Raw genomic sequence first — 25,403 nt, forward strand, 5'->3', positions numbered from 1 at the left:
GAATATAATTTACAGGTTGGTCACATACAAAAATGACTAAACTGTATATTATATAGATATTATAAAACACCAGGGAACAAGTCTGTCCCTTTATCCCCATGTCTGATTCCTGTGCCATATAATGAGGGGAAAATGCCATCATTATCTCTATATGTAAGGTACCAGCAAGGGGCCTGACACAGTGCTGGGAATCAGCATTCTCATTGGTCACTTCTCTTGCATATTTAATTAAGTAGAATTCTCATTGGTGAATTGGTTTCCATGTGTAATTATGTTTTTCATCAACTTCTATAGAGAACTAGGTTAGACTGTCAGGGTTGGGGTTTTTTTTTTCTGGAAAAAGGCACCTGTGAGGGGACATGATTACTCTGTACAAGTTCATTAAGGGGCTTATTGGCAGATGGGGGGGTTCTTTTTTTCCATAAAAAGAATCACTGCACAAGGGCCCCCCTTTATATTAGAGGAATTAACTTATTTGAAGCAGCATAGGGTTTTTTTTCACAATGAGGGCAGTGAGGTTGGGAGGGCAAATTTTGTTAATGCCTATAAGAACAGCTTGGATGAGTTTTTGAACAGTTTTTGAAGATGGATACCCAAGGCTATTGTGATACTAAAATCCACAATTAGTATTGTTGTTGGTATATATGGTTTTCTGTATGTGAGTGGATAGGTCAGTATGGGTCTGTATGTGAGTGGATAGATAGGTCAGTATGGGTCTGTATGTGAGTGGATAGGTCAGTGTGGGTCTGTATGTGAGTGGATAGATAGGTCAGTGTGGGTCTGTATGTGAGTGGATAGGTCAGTGTGGGTCTGTATGTGAGTGGATAGATAGGTCAGTGTGAGTCTGTATGTGAGTGGATAGATAGGTCAGTGTGGGTCTGTATGTGAGTGGATAGGTCAGTGTGGGTCTGTATGTGAGTGGATAGATAGGTCAGTATGGGTCTGTATGTGAGTGGATAGGTCAGTGTGGGTCTGTATGTGAGTGGATAGGTCAGTGTGGGTCTGTATGTGAGTGGATAGGTCAGTATGGGTCTGTATGTGAGTGGATAGGTCAGTGTGGGTCTGTATGTGAGTGGATAGGTCAGTATGGGTCTGTATGTGAGTGGATAGGTCAGTATGGGTCTGTATGTGAGTGGATAGATAGGTCAGTGTGGGTCTGTATGTGAGTGGATAGGTCAGTGTGGGTCTGTATGTGAGTGGATAGGTCAGTGTGGGTCTGTATGTGAGTGGATAGGTCAGTGTGGGTCTGTATGTGAGTGGATAGGTCAGTGTGGGTCTGTATGTGAGTGGATAGGTCAGTATGGGTCTGTATGTGAGTGGATAGGTCAGTGTGGGTCTGTATGTGAGTGGATAGGTCAGTGTGGGTCTGTATGTGAGTGGATAGGTCAGTATGGGTCTGTATGTGAGTGGATAGATAGGTCAGTATGGGTCTGTATGTGAGTGGATAGATAGGTCAGTGTGGGTCTGTATATGAGTGGATAGGTCAGTGTGGGTCTGTATGTGAGTGGATAGGTCAGTGTGGGTCTGTATGTGAGTGGATAGGTCAATGTGGGTCTGTATGTGAGTGTATAGATAGGTCAGTGTGGGTCTGTATGTGAGTAGATAGATAGGTCAGTATGGGTCTGTATGTGAGTGGATAGATAGGTCAGTATGGGTCTGTATGTGAGTGGATAGATAGGTCAGTATGGGTCTGTATGTGAGTGGATAGATAGGTCAGTGTGGGTCTGTATATGAGTGGATAGGTCAGTGTGGGTCTGTATGTGAGTGGATAGGTCAGTGTGGGTCTGTATGTGAGTGGATAGGTCAGTGTGGGTCTGTATGTGAGTGGATAGATAGGTCAGTATGAGTCTGTATGTGAGTGGATAGGTCAGTATGGGTCTGTATGTGAGTGGATAGGTCAGTGTGGGTCTGTATGTGAGTGGATAGGTCAGTGTGGGTCTGTATGTGAGTGGATAGGTCAGTGTGGGTCTGTATGTGAGTGTATAGATAGGTCAGTATGAGTCTGTATGTGAGTTTATAGGTCATTGTGGGTCTGTATGTGAGTGGATAGATAGGTCAGTATGGGTCTGTATGTGAGTGGATAGATAGGTCAGTATGGGTCTGTATGTGAGTGGATAGATAGGTCAGTATGGGTCTGTATGTGAGTGGATAGATAGGTCAGTGTGGGTCTGTATATGAGTGGATAGGTCAGTGTGGGTCTGTATGTGAGTGGATAGGTCAGTGTGGGTCTGTATGTGAGTGGATAGGTCAGTGTGGGTCTGTATGTGAGTGTATAGATAGGTCAGTATGAGTCTGTATGTGAGTGGATAGGTCAGTATGGGTCTGTATGTGAGTGGATAGGTCAGTGTGGGTCTGTATGTGAGTGGATAGGTCAGTGTGGGTCTGTATGTGAGTGGATAGATAGGTCAGTATGGGTCTGTATGTGAGTGGATAGGTCAGTGTGGGTCTGTATGTGAGTGGATAGATAGGTTAGTATGGGTCTGTATGTGAGTGGATAGGTCAGTGTGGGTCTGTATGTGAGTGGATAGGTCAGTATGGGTCTGTATGTGAGTGGATAGGTCAGTATGGGTCTGTATGTGAGTGGATAGGTCAGTGTGGGTCTGTATGTGAGTGGATAGATAGGTCAGTGTGGGTCTGTATGTGAGTAGATAGGTCAGTGTGGGTCTGTATGTGAGTGGATAGATAGGTCAGTGTGGGTCTGTATGTGAGTGGATAGATAGGTCAGTGTGGGTCTGTATGTGAGTGGATAGATAGGTCAGTGTGGGTCTGTATGTGAGTAGATAGGTCAGTGTGGGTCTGTATGTGAGTGGATAGATAGGTCAGTGTGGGTCTGTGGGTGCTGGGTTCACTTGGATGGGTTGAACTTGATGGATTGAGAAAGTGCAATATAAAGTCACTCTTTCTGGGATATTGCTGTGTATTACTTCAATAGACAACAATACTGCCTCACTATACAGTTTCTTTTTTGGCTCTTTTTGTTGCAATAAACTTAACATATATTGGAACAAAGATTTTTTTTTACATTTAATTGCATGTTACAAAGCCACTGGATACATAATTTTTTAGTACTAAATGCATATTAAACATTATTATTGTAATGTAAATAGGATTTTGTGTTCATATCTGGCCTGAGTAGTATTATATAACATTTGGGCAGAAATATAGAGGCTAAAAGCCCCGCGCTTGAGGTGAGTATGGCAAATATCTCCACACACACAGTGTTTTTGCCTTTGGTGCTCAGATAGGCCGGGATCATTGTGATCCAAACACTGCAGAAGAGCAGCATGCTGAAAGTGATGTACTTGGCCTCATTAAAACTGTCCGGTAAGCTCCGAGCTAAAAATGCTAAAACAAAACTAACAGCTGCCAGAAGCCCCATATACCCAATAACTGAGTAAAAGCCAATAGCTGAGCCCTCATTGCACTGAATGATGATGGTTCCAGGGGAAGTGTGAATGTCCAGTTCCTGAAAGGGAGGAGAAATGGCCAACCAAGTCATGCAGATGATTATTTGAATGGATGAGCAGAACAAGACTACAGAATTGGACAGTTTGACTCCCAGCCATTTTCTCCATGAGCTCCCTGGCTTGGTGGCTTTGAAAGCAACACAAACCATGATAGTCTTGGCCAGGAGAGAAGAGACAGCTATGGAGAAGGTGATTCCAAAAGTGATGATGCGCAGCATGCAGGTTATATCCACAGGGCGACCGAGGAACAGAAACACACTGAGGAAGCTCAGCTTGATGGAGACAAGGAGGAGGAAGCTCAGGCTCCGGTTGTTGGCTCTCACTATGGGTCTGTCCCGGTATGTAATAAAAAATCCCAATATAACCTCAGTAATAAGGAAAAATAGAACTGAAATGAATGAAAAAATTGCAGAAACCACATTATCACTGTATGATAAAAATTCTTCATTTCTGGCAATACATTGAATCATCTTCTCATTGGGCCATTCCATATCTGGGCATCGGATACAGCTCTCACTGTCTGTAAATATGGGAAGAAATTATGGTAAAATCTTGTATAAAGGTAAAAGGAATTGTTACACCTTAAAGGGACACTAAAGCTTAAAAAAGAATTTTGCAAGAAATGTTTAGCTATGTGTTTGAGCCCCTGTACCAGCCCAACATCCCCAAAGCTCTATAGAAATAAAGCCCCATGCCCCTGAAGATGCCCACAGTAGCTCTCCATCTTTTGCCCAACTACTGCATATGCTCAGTCTGCTCTTGGCTGAGTTAACACTCAATTCAGAGTTTGTGTCTCACTATTATAAACAGGCTGTGTATGGAACCCCCAGTCTGTATTGCACCCCCAGTCTGTATGGCACCCCCCAGTCTGTATGGCACCCCCAGTCTGTATGGAACCCCCAGTCACACCTTGGTTTTGGCTGTAATTGTCAGTGAAACTAAAGTGTCAGGGAAAGTTGTTTGTAAAATGATAGAATTCAGAATGTTTTTTGGTTAGAAAAAGCCCCAATTACCTTCTAAATTAATATTCTGGGGGATGAAGATATGGTAATATTCAGAAGTCTGTTATAAACAAGTTACAGCTACATACTAAGCTAAACCTTGTATAGGGAAGGGTGTATCCTGTAATAAACTGTGTATAATAGGGCAGCGCTAGTTTATATGTACCTGTACCCATGATGCACCTGTGTCTCTGTGCCAATGGGATCATTTGTAGGTTCCACCTAGTTCTCTTTAGAGGTTGAAGAAAAAAAATTATACACAGGGAAATTGACCAATGAGAATGGTAATTAGGTTCCCAGCACTATATCAGCCATTTTGCCCCTATTTTACATATAGAGATGATTACATAATGTTTCCGTCATTATATGGCACAGGAATCAGACATGAGGATAAAGGGACAGACTTGTTCAGTGCTGGGAAACTGTGCTTATTGCTCCCAACTCCAATTGCAGGAACAGAGAACAGGGAGCCGGATTTACTCACATCAGCTGGGATTCTCATTGGAGGATTCTTTTGCATATTAATGCAGCCACTGGCTCTGGAGAGCTGGGAAATGTTTCATTTAACAATGCAAAAACTCTAAACCCCACATTACATTACAGGGCAACACAGGAACCAGTGCAGGCTGCATATTATGATTCTAATTATTGATCAGCTTCTTTGACAGATATTACCTGATTAGAATCATTAGAAGCACAGTTTCCCAGCACTGAACAAGTCTGTCCCTTTATCCCCATGTCTGATTCCTGTGCCATATAATGAAGGGAAAATGCCATCATTATCTCTATATGTAAGGTACCAGCAAGGGGCCTGACACAGTGCTGGGAATCAGCATTCTCATTGGTCACTTCTCTTGCATCTATAATTAAGTTTTTAGTCAGTAGGATTCTCATTGGTGAATTGGTTTCCATGTGTAATTATGTTTTTCATCAACTTCTATAGGGAACTAGGGGGCGCAGTGGGGCAGTTTTACGGTTGGGTTTAGTGTCCCTTTAATGATACCTGCATCCAGGGTTCCTCTCGGACATGCATGAAAGGGAGGCTCTGCATATATGTATAGTATCAGATTCTGACACTTTTCTAAATTGCTAATTAAAGGCATGCTAGGAAGTATAGTTTGAGCATCAACCAATACAGATGCATGGGATTTTGTGTAATGATCCAAAAGTTATATAGGTGCATGGAGATGCCTTTAACCAAATAGTGTAGTGGTGCAAGTAAGGCCTAGAAAAGCCATAGTTATGGGTTTGAATCTGGATAACATTATTGAGTTTATATATAATATAGGCCCTGCATAACAGAGATTGTAACCCCTTTTCCTGTGACCGAAAAAGAACATAAACCAACCCAGCTTTAGATAAAGCCATATTGGGGCAACAGTCTGACCTGGGCTTCACTCATCTCTTCTATGACTATATATATATATATATATATATATATAATGGTCTGAATTGTATTCATTTCAATGACTTTCAAGACATAATAGTGAATAAATTTAAAAAATCTATGCATTTGTACCAGTTGTATTAGAGATCTCTCCCTCAGAACATGGGACACAGTCATAACAGCAGGACTGGGCTCCGGGCTTTGGTGCCTTCCTGTAGCCGGGGGGACAGTTGTCTGAACATTGAGCTCTTGGGATCTAGAAAAATCATAAAAAATACACAGAATTATAAGAATTGACATGCTTTGTAGGATGATATGTTGTTAAGTAATATAAATATTAAAACATAATTAATATACAGGTGTTGATCTCTTATCTAAAAACCTGCTATCCAGAAGTGTAAATAATAAATAAATAATAAAGTACCTTGTACTTGTTACTGAGCTGCCAGTGTTGGTGGCAAAACCAGCCTATTGGGATTTTCAAGGAGACATATTTTAGCATTTAAAACCCTACATCTGTATACAATACTATGTAATTCAATGCAATGGTTTATTATCTGTTACTGCCTTCAACTGTATCAATAATTTAGCTGCCCTATTTGCTAATGTGCCCATATTATGTACTTCACAATATCTAAATATCTAAAAGATCTAAAATCAATCATTACATTGTTTCACTGTCCCCTTTAGTTCCCTACAAAACTTCTCGCCTGTGCGTCTCTGTCCTATTTTTCTTAATGGTATTAATTAATGTAACCAACACATGACCTTCTTCTCTCCTCCTCACTCATCCCCTCCTCTCACTCTCGCACCCAGGACTTCTCACTCTCGCACCCATCCTCTGGAACACTCTTCCCCATCCCATTAGGCACTGCCAGACTCTCCAAGCCTTTAAACGGTCTCTTAAAACCCACCTTTTCACTCAAGCCTATAACCTAAACCCTCAGAGGTGCGATTACCCACTGAGCCCACCTAATCTTCCCTCAAACACTCACTAACCACTGGGTTTCACCCCTCACTCCGCACTTACTCTTACAACCCTGCCTTTGGATCATCTTTCTTTGACAATAAAGTTCTGTTTTGCTGCAAAGAGCTGCTGGCATCCTTATTCCTACTTTTACTTTATTACATCTGGAGGTGTAGTTAAACAACACCATTCAAGCAATAATCTACCACATAGAGAAGGCCCATCCTTTGAAAGAGTGCCCAATGTACCCCATGCTCTGACCTATTGATAGCTGGACATCCATCTTCTCTGATGGTATGAATGAAGAAAGAGAATGCTTGATTAGATATTTAGCTATTGTATTACCTAAGTATTGTTAAAACTCAAAAAATGTATGTTTAAATGGACATTCGTTTCCATTAACCTTTATTTTTCCCAAACAGAAGCCATTTTAGGAGCATTGGCATAATGCATTTAAGTTTAACTTGACACTGGGTACAATTGTAAACAATGATGGGATTAACTTTCTCTTGAAAATGTGTGAAATAGAAAACAATGTGATTGACTTCTCCTTGAAACTGGGTGAAAAAAAACAATGATGGGATTAATTTCTCCTTGAAAATGTGTCAAGGACAGGCTGTCACTGACTATTCCTCTACTAATCTAATCCTCCATAGGATATGGTTCTCGACAGATCAAACCTACCAAACTTTATTTTTTTTAACAAAAAAGTTAACTAAACATTAACAAATGACGAATTATAGGATTTTTTCCAGGAAAAAAACTTGAATTTTCAGGGAAAATTTCCAAAAAACGCAAAAAACAAAATCAGAAAAACCGAGTTCTGGCAAAAACCCATTTGTAAATCTCAAAAATATCTGGAAGTAAAAAAAGAAATTTACTTTTTCAAAATTGATTAGTAAATGTGCCCCTAAGTATATGAACTTCATTACTTTTTAGTTTTGTCATTACTTTAATCTAGTTAAAATAATAAAAGAATGCACTGTTTACATTTTGGGCTAAAGTTTTGCAAATTGATGAATATTTTGGGGCTGTTTTACTAATCCACGAACCCGAATCCCGAATGGGAAAAAATCGGATTGGAAACGAACATTTTGCAACTTTTTTGTATATTTTGCAACTTTTCGTAGCCGTTACGACTTGTTGCGAATTGTTGCGACTTTTTCATAGCCATTATGACTTTCGTGAATTGTCGCAACTTTTTCATAGCCATTATGACTTTTTCGTATTGAGCTCAAAAACTTCGCGACAATTCGCAAAAAAGTTGCAAAATACCGATCATTACGAAAAAACACATTCGGACGCTTTTTGGACGTTTGTGGATTAGTAAATGGGCCCCATAGGGGCCCATTTACTTACTCACGAACCGGCCGAATGCGTCCGATTGCGTTTTTTTCGTAATGATCGGTATTTGGCAATTTTTTCGGAAAATTATCACGACTTTTTCGTCGCAAAATGTTCGTTTTCCAATCGGAATTTTTCCAATTCGGATTCGAATTTGTGTCTTAGTAAATCAGCCCCTTAGTCTATTTGCACTTATTGTATCAGTGATGAATTCAAACAATTAGTTTGATATAAGGTACTTGTAATATATGTCTGTAAAAACATATACTTGAATGTATTTTGTGTAATTTATTCCAAATATTGATAAGAGCAGAAATTCTTATTACCTCCCAATAACCACTACAATGGTTTTGTAAGACTGGATAATCTCTGTATTCATTGTGGCAGGTCTCGTGCGCAAGTTTTCCATGGTAACCTAGATAATGTCTATGTGAAACACATCTTCCTTGTATAACATGTAACTGATGCACCCAGCAGGTGTGGCGGTCATGTTTTTGGCGGCTTCGAGACAATGTACGTGTGTCGTCGGAAGTGACGTTGGCTGAAGTGCCTTAATGGGACGCACAAAAATTCATTTCTGGAGATTATTTTTTTCTGATTATGCATGGGATTGATATATTTCTGATGTGCTAAACCACTAGAATTCTGCTAGACAAAGGCTAGTTAAGAAATGTTGGGGTAATTCTTTACACTTTCTGGTAATTTATCTCTAGTGTTGGATAGTATGTATTATACATTGTATTTTTTTTTTTATTTACTTTTTATTTTGTTTTTCACAGATAAAAAGGGTACAGAAGTAAAGTGGAGGAAATAAAGGCTAAGTAAATTTATATACATAAAAAAAGAAATATAAGAAAAGATAAAATAACATAGGATCACTTTGATCAAATTTAACAGTAATATGACTAATACTTTAGGTAGGATTCAGAGACATATTTCAATTTTATATTAGAATTTCTCTGGAAATAAGAATTCCAGATATACAATATACATAATTTAGTATATTTCTTCATATATTTAGGGCTTTCAGTTAGAAGTGCAACTCAGAGAGAGTGATTTCTTGATATCAAATGTTCTGATCTACATGTACTCAGTCCAGGGTCTCCAATTTTTGAAGTGTTTGAGTATAATTCCTAATTTATAAGCAATTGACTCTTCCATATTTTTAGTTTCATTTAGTAACTGTAACCACTTTTTTTTATTGTTGGTGGTTCTGTTGTTTTCCATTTTTGTGGAATAATCGCTCTGGCTGTAGTTATTATAAATTTAATTAAAGGTAGCTTTATTGTTTTATTTCTATCATAGTGTAGCATTACTGCTGGTGAGTTAAGTATAATTTCTTTTGGAAATATTTGGTCAATTTCTTTTTGAATGTGGTTCCAATAGTTATCAAGTTTTTACATTTGTACCAGATATGTTCATATGATCCTCTCTCCAAATTGCACCTTCAGCAAATATCATCTGATACATTGTACATATTTTTTAGTTTTTCTGGGGTACAATACCATCTTGATAAAAATTTTATAGTTAAGTTCTTGCAATTTCGTAGATGTAAATTTTTTGGAATTATTTTGGCAAATTTTTTCCCATATTTCTGGTGTGAGTGATAAATTTAATTCAGTTTCCCATTTGTTGGCAAAGGGTGGTTTAACATTATGTTTTGCTATTAATTTCTTGTAGGTGAATAATAAGATTCTTGTTATTTGGGATCTTCTATCAACTATATGTTCTAGCAAGGTAAGTTCCTTAGTTAAATTTTCAATATGAAGAGAATGGATATATTTTACTATTTGTTCATAAATGGTTGAAGAGTTAGCATTTTCACCTATCCGGTTATTTATTTTTTCTAATGTGAAGATTGAATTGGTTTCTATAAAATCTTTTATTCTAATAGGTTTATTTCTGTTTTCTGACCAGGTCTCAAGTATTTTATTTTCTATTCCTGATTGGAATTATAGATTGTTCCACAAGGGAATTAGTGGAGATGGATATGGAGATAGATCGTATTCCTTATTCATTTTATGCCACCATTTTATAGTCGGATACACTGTTTGTTCTGTTTTGGTAATTTTAGTAATTTGTATTTTTTTTATTCCATATTACTGACTATGGAATATAATGACTTAATATTATAACCTTTTTCCGCATTATTGCTAGGGGTTATATGACTTCCATTATGCCAAAGAAATTAATAAGGTTTCAATAGTTAAACCAAAAAGTAGTGGGGATAAGGGACAACCTTGTCTGGTACCATTTATTATCATATATTTATCAGATAGTGTGCCATTGACTCTAATTTTTGCACTAGGATTTTGATATAAGGACATTATTTTGTCAATTAAAATGTTGCTAAAACCCATAGCAAATAACGCATTTTCCATATAAAACCAATCAATTCTGTCAAACGCTTTTTCAGCATCCATTGATATAATTGATGCCTCTTTCTTTCTATTTTTCATAACTTTAATTATGTTTAATGCTCTAATTGTATTATTTTTGTCTTCCCTTCCAGGTATGCATCCTGATTGTTAAGCATGGATTAAAGATGGTAAGTATATTTTTATTCTATTTGCTATGAGCTTGGCGAATATCTTTTGATCTAAGTTAATAAGGGAAATTCATGTGGGTCTTTCCCTGGTTTAGGAATTAATGTTATATGTGCTTCTTGCGATTGTTCTGGTATAGAAATATTTCTGCTCTGTAAATTGAACAATAGAGATGTAGCGAACTGTTCGCCGGAGAACTAATTCGCACGAAAATCGGGTGTTCGCAAGTTCGCAAGTTCGCGAACTTTTAGCGAAGTTCGCAATTTTGGGTTCGCCTTAGCTGGAGCCAAATTTTGACCTCTCACCCCAGAGCCAGCAGATACATGGCAGCCAATCAGGCAGCTCTCCCTCCTGGACCACCCCCGGACCACTCCCTTCCATATATAAACCGAAGCCCAGCAGCCATTTTACATTCTGCCTGTGTGTGCTTGATGAGTTAGCATAGGGAGAGAGCTGTGCAGGGGTTTGAGGGACAGTTTAGGTAGCTTTTCTGACTAGTAATCTACTTTCTACTGCTCTGTATGTAGCTGCTGGGGACAGCTCTCCTGCTGATCTCATCTGCTGTAACCCAATACGTTACACATAGTAGTGACATTGCATTGCAATAAAATCACCTGAGCGATGTTTTTCCACCAGCAATAATATATTCCGTATCCAGTACTGCAGCGTTTTGTCTTTGCGTGTGAACCGGCCCTAACCTTTACACGACTTGATTGGCATGTAGACGCCGGATGTTTTAAAGCAGTTTATTACACAAGTTTAGAAATGTAGTGTGATTTCTGCCCTTTACAGCACAAAACGCAACACTGTGTCAACAACGTATTTTTCAGATAAATTTTTGCCCTTGATCCCCCTCCTGCATGCCACTGTCCAGGTCGTGGCACCCTTTAAACAACTTTAAAATCAGTTTTCTGGCCAGAAATGGCTTTTCTAGGTTTTAAAGTTCGCCTTCCCATTGAAGTCTATGGGGTTCGCAAAGTTCGCACTTTTTGGCGGAAGTTCGCGAACGGGTTCGCGAACTTTTTTTGTGAGGTTCGCTACATCTCTATTGAACAAATTTAATAAGATTGGGTTAAGAGTATCTGAAAACATTTTGTAATAACATGCTGTAAAGCCATCTGGGCCTGGACTTTTCCCTAGTGGTAGTTCTTTAACTACTTTAGAAAGTTCTTCAATGGTAAATGGCCTATCCAAATTTTTTGAGATAGTATTATCTAATTTGGGAATGTTAAGGTGTGATAGAAAACCTTTTATTTTTTCTTTCATCTTTTCTTTGGCTCTATGATTGAGTGGTTGTTTATTCAAGGTAAATAGGTTGGAATAATACATCTGGAAGCACTTAGCTATATCTGCTGTTTTGTTTACCATTTGTTGTTTATGATTTTTCATTTTTAATATGTATGATTTAGCAAATTGTGTTTTGCTAGATATTTACCACATTTATTGCTAAATCCATATATGTTATGTTTTGTTCTCAGAAATGCTTTATTTGACTCAGTATCAAGTAGATTTTTTAGACTTTACCTTTTCTCAATCCATTATTGGTAAGTATTTTCTAACTGATTGGTTATATGTTGTGTTTCTAAATGATTGATTTCTTTAAGTAATTTGTCTATTTTTTCCTTTCTTTTTTACAGAGTGAACCCAAGGAAATCAAATATCCTCTCATTGTACATTTATGTGCTTCCCATCTTATATGTTGAGATGTATCTTGTTCTGAATTATCAATAAAAAAATTGTTTCAGTTTTTCCAAAACTTTCTCTTTGTACATTTCTTTATGAATAAAGTTTTCATTCAATATCCAATTAAAGTTTTGCTTTAAAATTGTTGGTAGTCATTGTTACTGGACAATTATCTGATTGGAAAGAGTTTTCAATATCTGTTTTATGAATTAGAGCCAACCATTTATGTTGAATAAAGATATAATCAAATAATTTCTGTGAACACATGAGTAATGAGTATAGTGTCTGAAAAAAGGTTTGAATGTTATACTTGCTTTATAGGGAAAAAGGTAAGTATGATTTCTTAGGTGATGTATCTAAGAGGGGATTTAATGGAATATTAAAATCTCCTCCCATGAGTACTATACCAACTTTGAAAGATTTTAATTTATTTAGTATTTCTTTCAAAGTTTTACACGTTGTATTTTTTGTATGCTATAGGTTATTGTATTTGCTGACATTGCTATATTGATATAACATGTCAAGTATTTATTTGGAAAAAGCCAACTTTTCATATTTGTGTATTTCCTTATTTGAAAGGTGTGCAGAGTTCTTCATAAATCCCAGGCTTCCAGTAATGGCAGGGTTCTCTAGTGCCCACGTGTAACACTGCATTCAGTTTATCAGAGCAGCTGATTGGGCACGTGGACTCTCACCGCAAGGTATCTGCCTGCAAGGGGCAATTCAGTCTCACCTTTGTATCTATTTTTGCTCTTGGTTCCTGGGCTTACATTAAAAAACAAGCCCTTTATATTAATATATAAAAAATAATATAACTTGAAATGGTAAAAAGAAAAATAATCTCACTTCATTGTTATTTGTCTTCCATTGTATTAATGATGATGTGACGTTCAGCTGCTGATCTGGGGGAGCCCATGGGGAGAATTCACCAAAGAGCATTTTGTTTAGGTAACCCTCAGCCGATATAATGTAGTTATAGATCCGTAACCCAGAGATGTACTCCCCATGTTCATCAAACAGGAAGGTTGGTCCAGTTTGGGGGCTGTATTGGTGTTTTTTTAAATAACAGTGCAACTCCTATATAAATAAACACTTATTTAAATCACTATTCATTTGCACACTGCTGACCTGTCAAACATATCAGTAAGGTAGCAGCACATATTAATTTCTCATAAATTAAATTATATTATGCTTCCGGCTCATATTACACTATTATGGGAATCAGATAATTCTTTTTTGCTGTATTGTTAATTTCTAGAGTTTGACAATTTTTGTATTGTTTCTTTATTGTCATTGCTTTACACATTGGAGCAGCCTCTGTTTGCTGTAAATGAACAATAGTTTCCTCCCATTACACTTTATTCTGCAGCATCTGTGCCGCCCCTACAGTATTTCTGGTGATAGAGGAGGGGTTCTCCCTGTCTCCCTGTTCCAGTATTTAGATAATCACCTGGTACTTATAGGGATACTGTATGGATTCCTTGATAAACAGCATCTCATGAAGTGCCTGAGACATTATATTAACTGCCAGATGCACTCGGGGGGAATTGGTTTCACCCCTGAAATGGTAAATGTCTGTAATACGCTCCTGCCCAGTGCAGTTACGGAGAGTGTTTATGTAAATATATTTATACAATTCATTCTTATTTTGGTCTTTTGACAAACACAAATGAAACATCATAAAGATATCTTCAATTAACTCATCATCTAGGAATTTCGATGGATGTAAATCCTCTAAAAATCTGCTCATTTCAGGAGTCCCGAGATCATAATGGTAACGTGGCACAAACACCAAACTGTAATTAAATATTTCAACGGCGTATCCAACAACAATATCGTTATTCCCCCAATTGGATGAAAGGATCAAAGTTTTTTCTTGGAGCACATTGTTTAGGGTAACAGGTAATTCTATGACAAACATTGTAGAAACTGTTCCACTAAGTATAATGACACTGGTAGAGGATTCCTGAATTATGATTTCATATTGATTAAGTTTCTTTGTATGTTCTTCGTTGGTACAAATCTTTATTGTAAACTCAATGCAGATGCCTTCCCTGGAGAGATATTTGGCCAAACTGTGATGTTCTCTCTCCCCACTGATATCATCAGATGTAATTATTCCAACCCAGGTCCAACCAAAATGTCTCAGTAATTTACTTATAGCAAAATAATTGGCTTCATCACTTTGTACTGTGCGGAAAAAGTACGGGAAGGCGACTCTGTCTCTGAGCGATGGGTCTGTCGCTCCGTAACTGATCTGTAGATATAGAGAGATAATAAAGCTCTGAAAAAAATAAACTTAACAAGAATAACACATTTAACAGAAAAGCATATTTTTTATTATTAGAGAAATTGTCCATGCAAAAGCTGATCTTTCAAATATGAATACAATGACAAATATCTGCAAGAATAAACTAAAAATAAATGTTTGTTTTGTCTTTATTGTAATCTGCTCTGCTTGTAATAGTCTACAAAAAAGATTGATTTAGTTACAATCCCTGTAGGGACAATTATCTTTTTTGTAAGTAGGTTGAAAGTTCACCTTCTAGGGCATCATCACCTTCCTACTTGTGAGCCACAGTCAAATGTAAAAAGACTTGGGGAGCAACACAAGCACCATAAAAGTTCATGGAGGAGCCAAATAAGGGCTGTGATTGGCTATTTGTCAGGCCGAGCTGGTCAGACGAGAATGTCACCCGCAAGCACCTCGCACTAGGCTGGAGGCTTAACCTGGAGATGAGACAGGAAGCACAGCAGTGGAGAGAGGCTGGAAGGCCGAGAGACGAAGTACCGTGGAGTAGGCAAAAGAGTAGTCAGACGGGTCCGGGTCGAGGCAGGCAGCAAGGTTCACAGGTCGAAGAAACAGGCAAGGGTCAATAAACAGGTTTCCAAATGGTACTAACACTAGGTAGCTGGTAAAGATAACCGAGCACTGATGGTTATCTATTTTGGCCTTTTAAAGGCCTTCCGTGTAAGGACGCCGACGCAGCGTGCGTCAATACGCATGCATCAATACGCATGTGTCAATACGCATACTGCAATACACACGTCAATACGCATGCGTCAATACACATGTGTCAATACACATGCGGCAATACACACGCGTCAATACACATACGGCAAGGCGCGCGTCCGCGTCAGTTGCGGCGCCGATACGCACTGGAACGCACGCGGCGCGTGTGTTCCCCCGGAGATCGCCGGAGACCCCGTGGACGGTGAGTGGCCTTACACTATTAGGGGCCTCTATGCACCCTATCAGCTTACAGGGGGCTTTATTTGGAAGTAAATTGTTTTTATTCAACCAAAACTTGCCCCCAAGTCAGGAATTCAAAAATAACTACCTGGTTTGGGGGCACTGAGAGCAACATCCAAGAGGTTGGTGAGCAACATGTTGCCCCCGAGCCACTGGTTGGGGATCACTGTTCTATGGTTTCTAATGAAGGTGGCTGGTTCCCCGGAAATGGATTAGGAAGAATAATATACCCTGGATGCCTGTTCAGTACTTAGGCTAGCAGAGCCAAGGGGAGATATACCTCCAGCTATCAATCCTTGCTGGAGCAAAGGCTGTTCTTTCTGGCTGATTCCTACTCTTACATTCCTAGACTGCACTAGTAGCTAGTCCTGTAACTGACTAAACCTCATTCATGGGGTTTACCCCCCAATTTTGCTTCCAAAAAAGAGCGGAAAAACTCAAACATTATCTGTTATGATGGAGTAGGGGGAAAAAGTGCATAAATAATGTTAAGTAGATTTTTGGGGGGACATTAGATTAAGGCCTAGATCTGCTTTATTTGGTTATGGTCTAAACTAGATCATCAGCCTAAATCCTCTGATGACTGGCCCTGCTCCCACTTGTGTCTATGTTCTTTTTTTCTTATATGTACATTGCTTTCATTTCAGTTCACCTTCCCATTGACTGCATTTTGAATGCATTTTGGCAAAAATGTGCACATTTTTGGCAAGGTCAAACAGTGCAGTTATCATTTATCACTAATAATCAGTGAATTAAAAAAAATGCAGTATTTGGTTGTTACATGTTATATGCTTTTAAAGTTAGCCTATATGCTACTAGCTAAAGGGGACACTAAACCCAACCATAAAGCTGTCCCACTGCGCCCCCTAGTTCTCTATAGAAGTTGATGAAAAATGTAATTACACATGGAAACCAATTCACCAATGAGAATTCTACTGACTGAAAACTTCATTATAGATGCAAGAGAAGTGACCAATGAGAATGCTGATTCCCAGCACTGTGTCAGGCCCCTTGCTGGTACCTTACATATAGAGATAATGATGGCATTTTCCCGTCATTATATGGCACAGGAATCAGACATGGGGATAAAGGGACAGACTTGTTCAGTGCTGGGAAACTGTGCTTATTGCTCCCAACTCCAATTGCAGGAACAGAGAACAGGGAGCCGGATTTACTCACATCAGCTGGGATTCTCATTGGGGGATTTCTTGCATTTTAATGGGGGAAAGTTTTATTGGGCAATATTGCTTTAAGAATACAACCCTGATGTTGTTGGACTACAGCTCCCAGCATGCGTCACCCTTCATTATATGTTACATTATTCTGGGATTTGTAGTCCGGCAACAGCTGAGTAACGTTTGTTTGAGCCGCGCTGTGCAGCAGGGTTTAGTGTCCCTTTAAGTATCAATAACACCCAATCACCATTATCCCCAAAATTTTGTGAGGATTATTTTCTATATGATAATGTAACCCTTTCTTGGCTGTAACAAGCCAACAGCACGGCTAGATAGGTCTAGAGCATGGGGTACACACGACTCAGCCCTTCAGGATGGGCCTTCGCTATGTGGAAGTAACCAAACGGAGCTATGGTGTAGTGCAACTACAACCCACTGTAGCTGTGTGCAGTGCAGAATAACAAATGGGCGCCAGAAGGTTCTTGCAGTTTAACAGTTGAACTGGTTTATTTTCAGCAACAAGCAACTTGCAGGGTTATGCAATATACTCACACATCAGTTAGCATAGCAGTCTCTGGGGACAGCACAGAGAGGGTGCACACCCGCTCCTCCCAACTCCCCTTGAGCCCGGGCAGGGTCAGTGCCACCGGTTCAGTTGCTCACTCTGTGGAACAGGCAGCTGGATACCACTCTCCTCAGGCCCCACGGCAACTTTGGATCAGGGTTCACACACTACCTGCCTCCTAAGTCTAAACCGAGGCCCTACACTAAGGCAACAATGCCTGTCTGGGACTCCCACAGCTACTTTCCTCTGAGCCAAACTGCTCCTGCTCTCTTCCCTCACTATCTCACTTTCCTACAAAGTGCTCCACAAAACTTGCTATCTAACTGCTCCTCATTCACGGGGTCCCTGTCCCCGACTTCACCAGAGTGGCTGACACACTCTGGGGCACATGGCTTTACTGGGGGCCTAGTCGTCTGCCTCCAGGCTCAATGCTCCCCTCTCTCAGGACACAGGCAGCCAAAGAGACAGACCCACCCCCTGCTAAACACTATATCAGAGTGCCAAGGGAGGGGTCTCCCTATTACCCAATAATCACACATATGAACTCAAAACTGATACATGGGGCTTTGCCCAGTAACAGCACAAAACCAGGAAGCTGCAGGGTTTAAAGCCATAGGGACTAGTTAACCCTATGGATCCCTACAATAATGAAGGTAGGTTTACAGCTGACTGTACATACATTTATCAGCCATTTATCTCTAATTCCAAGACATATTTTAAAGATTATATAAAGGTGATATTTTTTCTCACCTGGGAATATCCATACAGAGTCAGTATCTGGGCTATGGGTACAGTTGTCTCTGAGGTGAGATCCCCAATAAACCCAGCAATGTTTCTCTTTCCCACACAGGAGTAATTGGGAACCGGCTCCCTGGTACCAGATAATATCTGTAATACGCTCCTCACAGCCTTCCGGGGGTCCCCACAGGAATCGTATATATGGTACCCCAGGGTCAGGTTGGGTAACCGGGCCGGATCCTTGTTAGTTTGCTCAATGGCATAGCGAAAATCCACCAAGTAGCGGTAAGCCTGTTGATTCGGACTGAAATAATAAGAATAAACTGAAGTGATTTACTTATTATCATTACTCTTATAATCATAATTAATGGGACACTAAACCCAACCATTAAGCTGTCCCACTGCACACCCTAGTTTTGCAATGTCTTTACTTGGTTACAATCGGAATATACTGACGTTTATATGTGTTAAAGAACAGTAACACAGTGTATCAAAGCAATTACTATATTATGTACTGTTGTCTTACACTGGTAAACGTTGTGTATTTGTTTCAGAAATGCTACTATAGTTTATATCAGTGACTTGGATGTTGCATAAAAACAAGATTTCCTACCAAATAAAGCCCCCTGTAAGCTGATAGGGTGCATAGAGGCCCCTAATAGCCAATCACAGCCCTTATATGGCTCCTCCATGAACTTTTATGGTGCTTGTGCTGCTCCCCAAGTCTTTTTACATTTGACTGTGGGTCATGAGTAAGAAAGGTTGGGGATCCCTGGCTTATATAAACAAATGCTGTGTAGCCATGGGGCAGCCATATATTAACTAACTATAGTCTTTCTGAAGCACACACACAACTTTTGCCAGTACAGGGCACCAAGACATTATACTTTCCCAGCTAATACATTAAAGAGATACTACCAAAAGTTCTTTAATAGGATGTCTAACATGTAGTGTTTTAGTTGTCTCTGCAACATAATCACAAAGGAGGCCATGTTATGATCACTATTACCTAAATGCCCCCCTCCCCACAAATGCTAGAGATTAATTCAGAACTATTAGTTATTACCAGATTCAAGAAGGAACCGACATCCCTAGTAGGTTCCTGAACTGCCTGAAATAAAAGTTGCCATTAAGCATACTTACAAACCCGCTAGCTTTTTCTGACTTGGCCATCCCATTACATCAATGTCTAGATAACTGAAGTCCCCTATATTAACAACTTAATTCTACTAACTTATACAGGGTGGTTTGTAGCATACTTCAATGAAAATGTTCTTTATAACCCATACCCATACCCATTTACTAAACATTTTTGTGATTTTTTTTTTCTAACTTATAGAACATTTCAGAATGTATGCAAAAAATTAGCTAAAATTCCACAACTTTTTCATGGTGTTCGTTAAGTTCAGGATTCAATAAGTTCGGGATTTAATAACGCTGTGGTTAAACTGTCATCGGGACATCGGGTTGGATCTATCGAGAACCATTGATTACTATGGAAGTCTTCAAAGCAAGAAAGGTTTTCGTGGCATAACAAACTTTTCGGCACAAAAATATTGTGACTTTTGGAAAGCAATTACGATATTTTTATACGGCCAATAAAAGCATTTTTGAGACATTTGAGAACATCAGAAATTATCGTGGTTACTATGAATTGTTACCATATACCCCCCAAAAATGGGATTTTAGTAAATGTGCCCCTTAGACTTTAGCCACACATTTAGCTCTCAAGCCTGTCCTGCTGCCAATAATGCCATATACTTCCAGACTCCATTGTGACATCAATCTGGATATTACATCATGTTAGCAAGAGTCACAAAGTGTGTGGCTTTTAGTGACTTTCCACAAATGGGGACAAGGGGATTGGAAGGGAAGGCAGAGGAGAAAGTCCAGCAGGTCCAGAAATGAATAAACTTGTGCTTCATGCTTGTGTGTGTAGTTAGTACAAGGGAACAACAACAAGTGAAGATGGTGGCAGCAGTTGGCATTTCATCTGATTGTACAAACCAGCAAGGGGCAATTTTTCATATTAAGAATTCACTGAAATGTCGGCCCTCACTGTAACAGTGTAACCTAAACTCTTAACTTTTAATAATATGGGAGGTCATCCCCCAAAAGATCTTCTACAGAGGGGCTCCCACTCTTACTGGCTACTATTACCCCTTTATTTCCCTTAGTACCTGCACCTGCAGTAGATGAGACTTACGAATTACAGAGGAATCTATTGGATTTGTATGGTGGAAATATAACATTCGCCATATAGAAATGTGAAGCCATCACCCCTCCGATCATGATGTCTCCTTCCTGCACGTATTCATATTCCTTCACTGCTTTAATGATCTGTAGGTTACAGGCAGGATTCAGGGGCTGAACCCCAGATCTACAGGGCCCCACACACAGGAATATTAGCACTTCCATGGAATAACAGACAGCAGGGGTTCCCAGCATTGTACCTCCATACAGCCCAATGTACCCCAATATTAAGCATAAGAAGAGTGTTTCCCAGCAGTAGTCAGTATCACAGAGAGACACAGGGGCCCCAGGGTGTGGGTGCATGTGTAGAACAGAGTAAGGGGTCCGGCTCATCCAACCCTCATTTTATAGAGAGCAGAAGAGAGGATTTGCTCTGTAGAATGAATATAGGCACAGCCACCTGGGGGAGCTCTACTCTATTTTGAGAATGTTATTTTGCTCTGGAGATATAGAGCTAAAAAAAATGATGTCTCCATTTCCCCTGCACTTGAACCCCCTAGGTATAGCTGTGGCTTTGCGTTCTTTTTAATCAACTGAAATTCTAATAACCTTTATATTTATGTTATTTAGGTATATATGCTTTAGTGCGCAAAATTTTCTTTTGCAAACCCAATAAACAGTTGCCCATAATTATTGACACTAAAGCTGGACAACACCAAATAATGTCAATGTGTCAGGGTCATTGGATGGGGCAGTGGAACAGAACACCATTTCACGAGTGTGTTACAATGCACAGAAGATATAAGAGACCCTATTTAAGCTTCTCTGACCACAGATTGATACTTGGACATTGTTCCTAGTCGCTCCTGTGCTTTTTTATTGTTATTAAGTGCCTAATACTGAGAGTGTCTTCCCCTTTATGCATGGAAGAGCTGGAGTTTGGCCTGAGTTATCCTGGTTTTGTGCACAGTGTTCCCAAAATTGTAGTTGTAACCTAATACATACAGGCTTTTCACAGACTGCAAAGACCCTGCCCTGATCTCATGACATTTTTAAGTGGGTGTGGTTTCTTGTGATTTGGGCACTGGGCATTGGTAATTTTGTCATTTGAAATGGTTGTGGGAGGAGGTATGTTTCTCTTTATCATGAGCATTGTTCCCTGTAATTCTCTGTATTTAGTAGATGTGTTATCATGCCTTGAAGATGATGAAGGAAGGTTGGGTCATTCTTGATCCAGGCTTGGTCACTAATGAACTTGCACAAGTATGAGAATGAGAAAGGATACATTATATTGTTTCTTGTAGAACTGTGGCCACTGTGGCCCATTTTTCTGTGTGGTAGCTTCAAAACTGCTGGGTTAACACCATGAGCAGTATCCAAGTAGCTGACTGCTGACAGGCAAGCATCTGCCTAACTGCCAACTCTAGCTCCATCAGAAGCTCATTGTGCTCTTGCAGCTTGTAGTTGTCTTTCAAGTCTTCCCCAAGAGGCAGCGAGGCCTGTATTTGGGTAGTCTGTGTGTACAGCATTTGTCTCACAATCTGTAGGCTCTAGACCTAGGCATTCAATGAGCAAATCAAGTTCTTCCTTGTCTGTGAGGTTGAGTTTAGCAATTGAAACTATAAAGGTTGATCTCCAGGCTCATTAATTCTTTGGTCAGTCATAAGGAATTCTGGAAATGAATGGCAGACTTTCCTTGGGCCAGGTTGGAGCTGCAGAGTGCCATTGAGCCCTATGGGAGACTTTCCTTGGGCCGGGTTGGAGCTGCAGAGTGCCATTGAGCCCTATGGGAGACTTTCCTTGGGCCAGGTTGGAGCTGCAGAGTGCCATTGAGCCCTATGGGAGACTTTCCTTGGGCCGGGTTGGAGGTGCAGAGTGCCATTGAGCCCTATGGGAGACTTTCCTTGGGCCAGGTTGGAGCTGCAGAGTGCCATTGAGCCCTATGGGAGACTTTCCTTGGGCCGGGTTGGAGCTGCAGAGTGCCATTGAGCCCTATGGGAGACTTTCCTTGGGCCGGGTTGGAGGTGCAGAGTGCCATTGAGCCCTATGGGAGACTTTCCTTGGGCCAGGTTGGAGCTGCAGAGTGCCATTGAGCCCTATGGGAGACTTTCCTTGGGCCGGGTTGGAGCTGCAGAGTGCCATTGAGCCCTATGGGAGACTTTCCTTGGGCCGGGTTGGAGCTGCAGAGTGCCATTGAGCCCTATGGGACACTTTCCTTGGGCCGGGTTGGAGCTGCAGAGTGCCATTGAGCCCTATAGGAGACTTTCCTTGGGCCAGGTTGGAGCTGCAGAGTGCCATTGAGTCCTATGGGAGACTTTCCTTGGGCCGGGTTGGAGCTGCAGAGTGCCATTGAGCCCTATGGGAGACTTTCCTTGGGCCGGGTTGGAGCTGCAGAGTGCCATTGAGTCCTATGGGAGACTTTCCTTGGGCCGGGTTGGAGCTGCAGAGTGCCATTGAGCCCTATGGGAGACTTTCCTTGGGCCGGGTTGGAGCTGCAGAGTGCCATTGAGCCCTATGGGAGACTTTCCTTGGGCCGGGTTGGAGCTGCAGAGTGCCATTGAGTCCTATGGGAGACTTTCCTTGGGCCGGGTTGGAGCTGCAGAGTGCCATTGAGCCCTATGGGAGACTTCCCTTGGGCCGGGTTGGAGCTGCAGAGTGCCATTGAGCCCTATGGGAGACTTCCCTTGGGCCGGGTTGGATCTGTAGAGTGCCATTGAGTCCTATGGAAGGCTTCCAAAATCATGCATTAAAGGTTTCAAAGGCAGAAAAGTTTTTGTGCCGTTTAAGAACGTTCGGATCCAAAAACTTGTGACTTTCGGGAATGCAACCACAATATTTTCGTACGACCAATAAAAGAATTTTCATGACATTTTCCAATCATGATTTTAACCACAAAAAATTGTGGTTTAATGAATGGGCCCCTCAGTGTTAGTGGTGAAAAAAATTAACAGACTGACCTGTACTGTGGGTTGCAGGGATTGTCCCTGGATGTTGTAAGCTTGGTTCTTTGGCATTGGATGCACCCTCAATTAAATACAATTGTTCCAAACTTGCTCTACGTCACCCAGCACATGAAACCAAATTTAAAATTCAAAGTTTAAAACAGTCAATTAGCATTCGCTCACCCCTTCACAAAGTTGGTCCAGGTGCCTTGCCCCGGCCCCGTCACTGAGGGAACTGTTTCTCGCCCCAGACCCATAGCAAAGGGAGACCCAGCAGTCACAAGCACAATTTCTCGATGGGTACACACTCCAAACACAGGTGAAGGTGGTTAAGAAAAAGCTTTATTCACATTAATCCTGATACGTTTTGTGTCTTTCAACATGTAGTCAAAGGTATGTATGGATGCACCCTAGTTCAGTACATGGAGAAAAGCAAAGTGTCTTGATCACATTCTCCTCCCTGCACTTGTTTAAGAACCTAATCTTGCAATAGCCGATGCTTTTTTCCATATGAGAAACTTCTATTTTAACTTCCATTTCTGCCTTATTATGGGTAGTTTCTGCTCGCTAGTCTGCAACCTCCCATAGAACAGGTTCACACTCACTTCTTGGCTGATACCTGTAACAATCCATTAGCCCTGAAACCTCTTTGCTTATTGAAAGATACTTGGAACTGGGATTAACAGTGCAATGCCTCCACCTAGTGGGCACTGAGGACAACAATTTGCAGACAACAAATTAACTTTAAATAGAATTAAAGAAATATACTGGGCATCTAATACAGGTGACACTCCTGCACAAATTTTTGTGACTCAATTTTGGTGAATTGTGATGCCATTTTACAAATTTTGATGCAAAATGGTGGAAGATTTGCTACTGGTTACCTCTTCGGTGTATCATAAGTGGCACCAATAAATACGGCATACAAGGATATATTTTAGTATCTAATAATGATATTTACATATTACAGAATATAGCAGAACTGTTAATGGTGTTTTGACATTATTTATCTTTGTTTCTAAGCAAATTCCTTTTCATATTTATTTCTGGCCTGAGTAGCATTTTGACTTCGATGGAAATCACCTTCTTTTCTCAGTTTTGGTGAATTTTGATGCCATTTCACACATTTTGATGCAAAATCAACACTATCGGTTACCACTTTGGTGTGTCACAAAAGCCATCAATAAATACAGCATAAAAGGATATATTTTAGTTTCATATAATGATATTTACATTTACAGAACATGGCACAGCTGTTAATGGTGTTTATGGTTATTTATCTTTGTTTCTAAGCAAATTCCTATTCATATTTATTTCTGGCCTGAGTAGTATTGTGTAACATTTGGGCAGAAATATACAGGCTAAAAGGCCCGCGCTTGAGGTGAGTATGGCAAATATCTCCACACACACAGTGTTTTTGCCTTTGGTGCTCAGATAGGCCGGGATCATTGTGATCCAAACACTGCAGAAGAGCAGCATGCTGAAAGTGATGTACTTGGCCTCATTAAAAGTGTCCGGTAAGCTCCGAGCTAAAAATGCTAAAACAAAACTAACAGCTGCCAGAAGCCCCATATACCCAATAACTGAGTAAAAGCCAATAGCTGAGCCCTCATTGCACTGAATGATGATGGTTCCAGGGGAAGTGTGAATGTCCAGTTCCTGAAAGGGAGGAGAAATGGCCAACCAAGTCATGCAGATGATTATTTGAATGGATGAGCAGAACAAGACTACAGAATTGGACAGTTTGACTCCCAGCCATTTTCTCCATGAGCTCCCTGGCTTGGTGGCTTTGAAAGCAACACAAACCATGATAGTCTTGGCCAGGAGAGAAGAGACAGCTATGGAGAAGGTGATTCCAAAAGTGATGATGCGCAGCATGCAGGTTATATCCACAGGGCGACCGAGGAACAGAAACACACTGAGGAAGCTCAGCTTGATGGAGACAAGGAGGAGGAAGCTGAGGTTCCGGTTGTTGGCTCTTACAATGGGGGTGTCTATGTGTATAATAAAAACTACTATTATAAGTTGAGTTTTAAGGAAAAAGATAACCGAGGCAACTGAAAAAAACAAAGAAATGACATGATTACTGTATGAAAGAAAATCTTCCATTTTTGGAATACACCGTGTCTTCTTCCTATTGGG

At 40.3% G+C, this 25,403-nt stretch overlaps 2 protein-coding genes across 2 annotated transcripts; both read right to left on the reverse strand.

The window, feature by feature from the left end:
- Positions 1–3,079: 3,079 nt before the first annotated feature.
- Positions 3,080–24,388, reverse strand: LOC105946398 (vomeronasal type-2 receptor 26). The gene is made up of 7 exons (XM_031895148.1): positions 24,345–24,388; positions 20,333–20,506; positions 18,139–18,430; positions 13,846–14,652; positions 13,242–13,469; positions 5,988–6,111; positions 3,080–3,987 (listed from the first exon to the last, which is right to left on the reverse strand). Exons 1-7 carry the CDS (start codon positions 24,386–24,388, stop codon positions 3,080–3,082), a joined length of 2,577 nt encoding a protein of 858 aa, XP_031751008.1.
- A 145-nt stretch (positions 24,389–24,533) lies between these two features.
- On the reverse strand, positions 24,534–25,073 carry LOC116408374 (vomeronasal type-2 receptor 26-like; the record flags this gene model as incomplete). The annotated part of the gene is made up of 1 exon (XM_031895149.1): positions 24,534–25,073. A coding segment is annotated over one exon (540 nt), but the record flags the coding sequence as incomplete, so codon positions are not given.
- Positions 25,074–25,403: the final 330 nt, after the last annotated feature.

The sequence above is a fragment of the Xenopus tropicalis genome, chromosome 1, assembly GCF_000004195.4.
Source record: "Xenopus tropicalis strain Nigerian chromosome 1, UCB_Xtro_10.0, whole genome shotgun sequence".
In the NCBI taxonomy this organism is placed as follows: Eukaryota; Metazoa; Chordata; class Amphibia; order Anura; family Pipidae; genus Xenopus; species Xenopus tropicalis.

Coding starts and splice junctions, on each gene's coding strand:
- LOC105946398 (XM_031895148.1), bottom strand. CDS start 24,388: ATGTGTGAAATGGCATCAAAATTCACCAAAACTGAGAAAAGAAG. Junction 20,507..24,344: donor ACCAAAACTGAGAAAAGAAG/GTGATTTCCATC, acceptor GGGGCCCTGTAG/ATCTGGGGTTCAGCCCCTGA. Junction 3,988..5,987: donor AGAGATCTCTAATACAACTG/GTACAAATGCAT, acceptor CCATATTTACAG/ACAGTGAGAGCTGTATCCGA.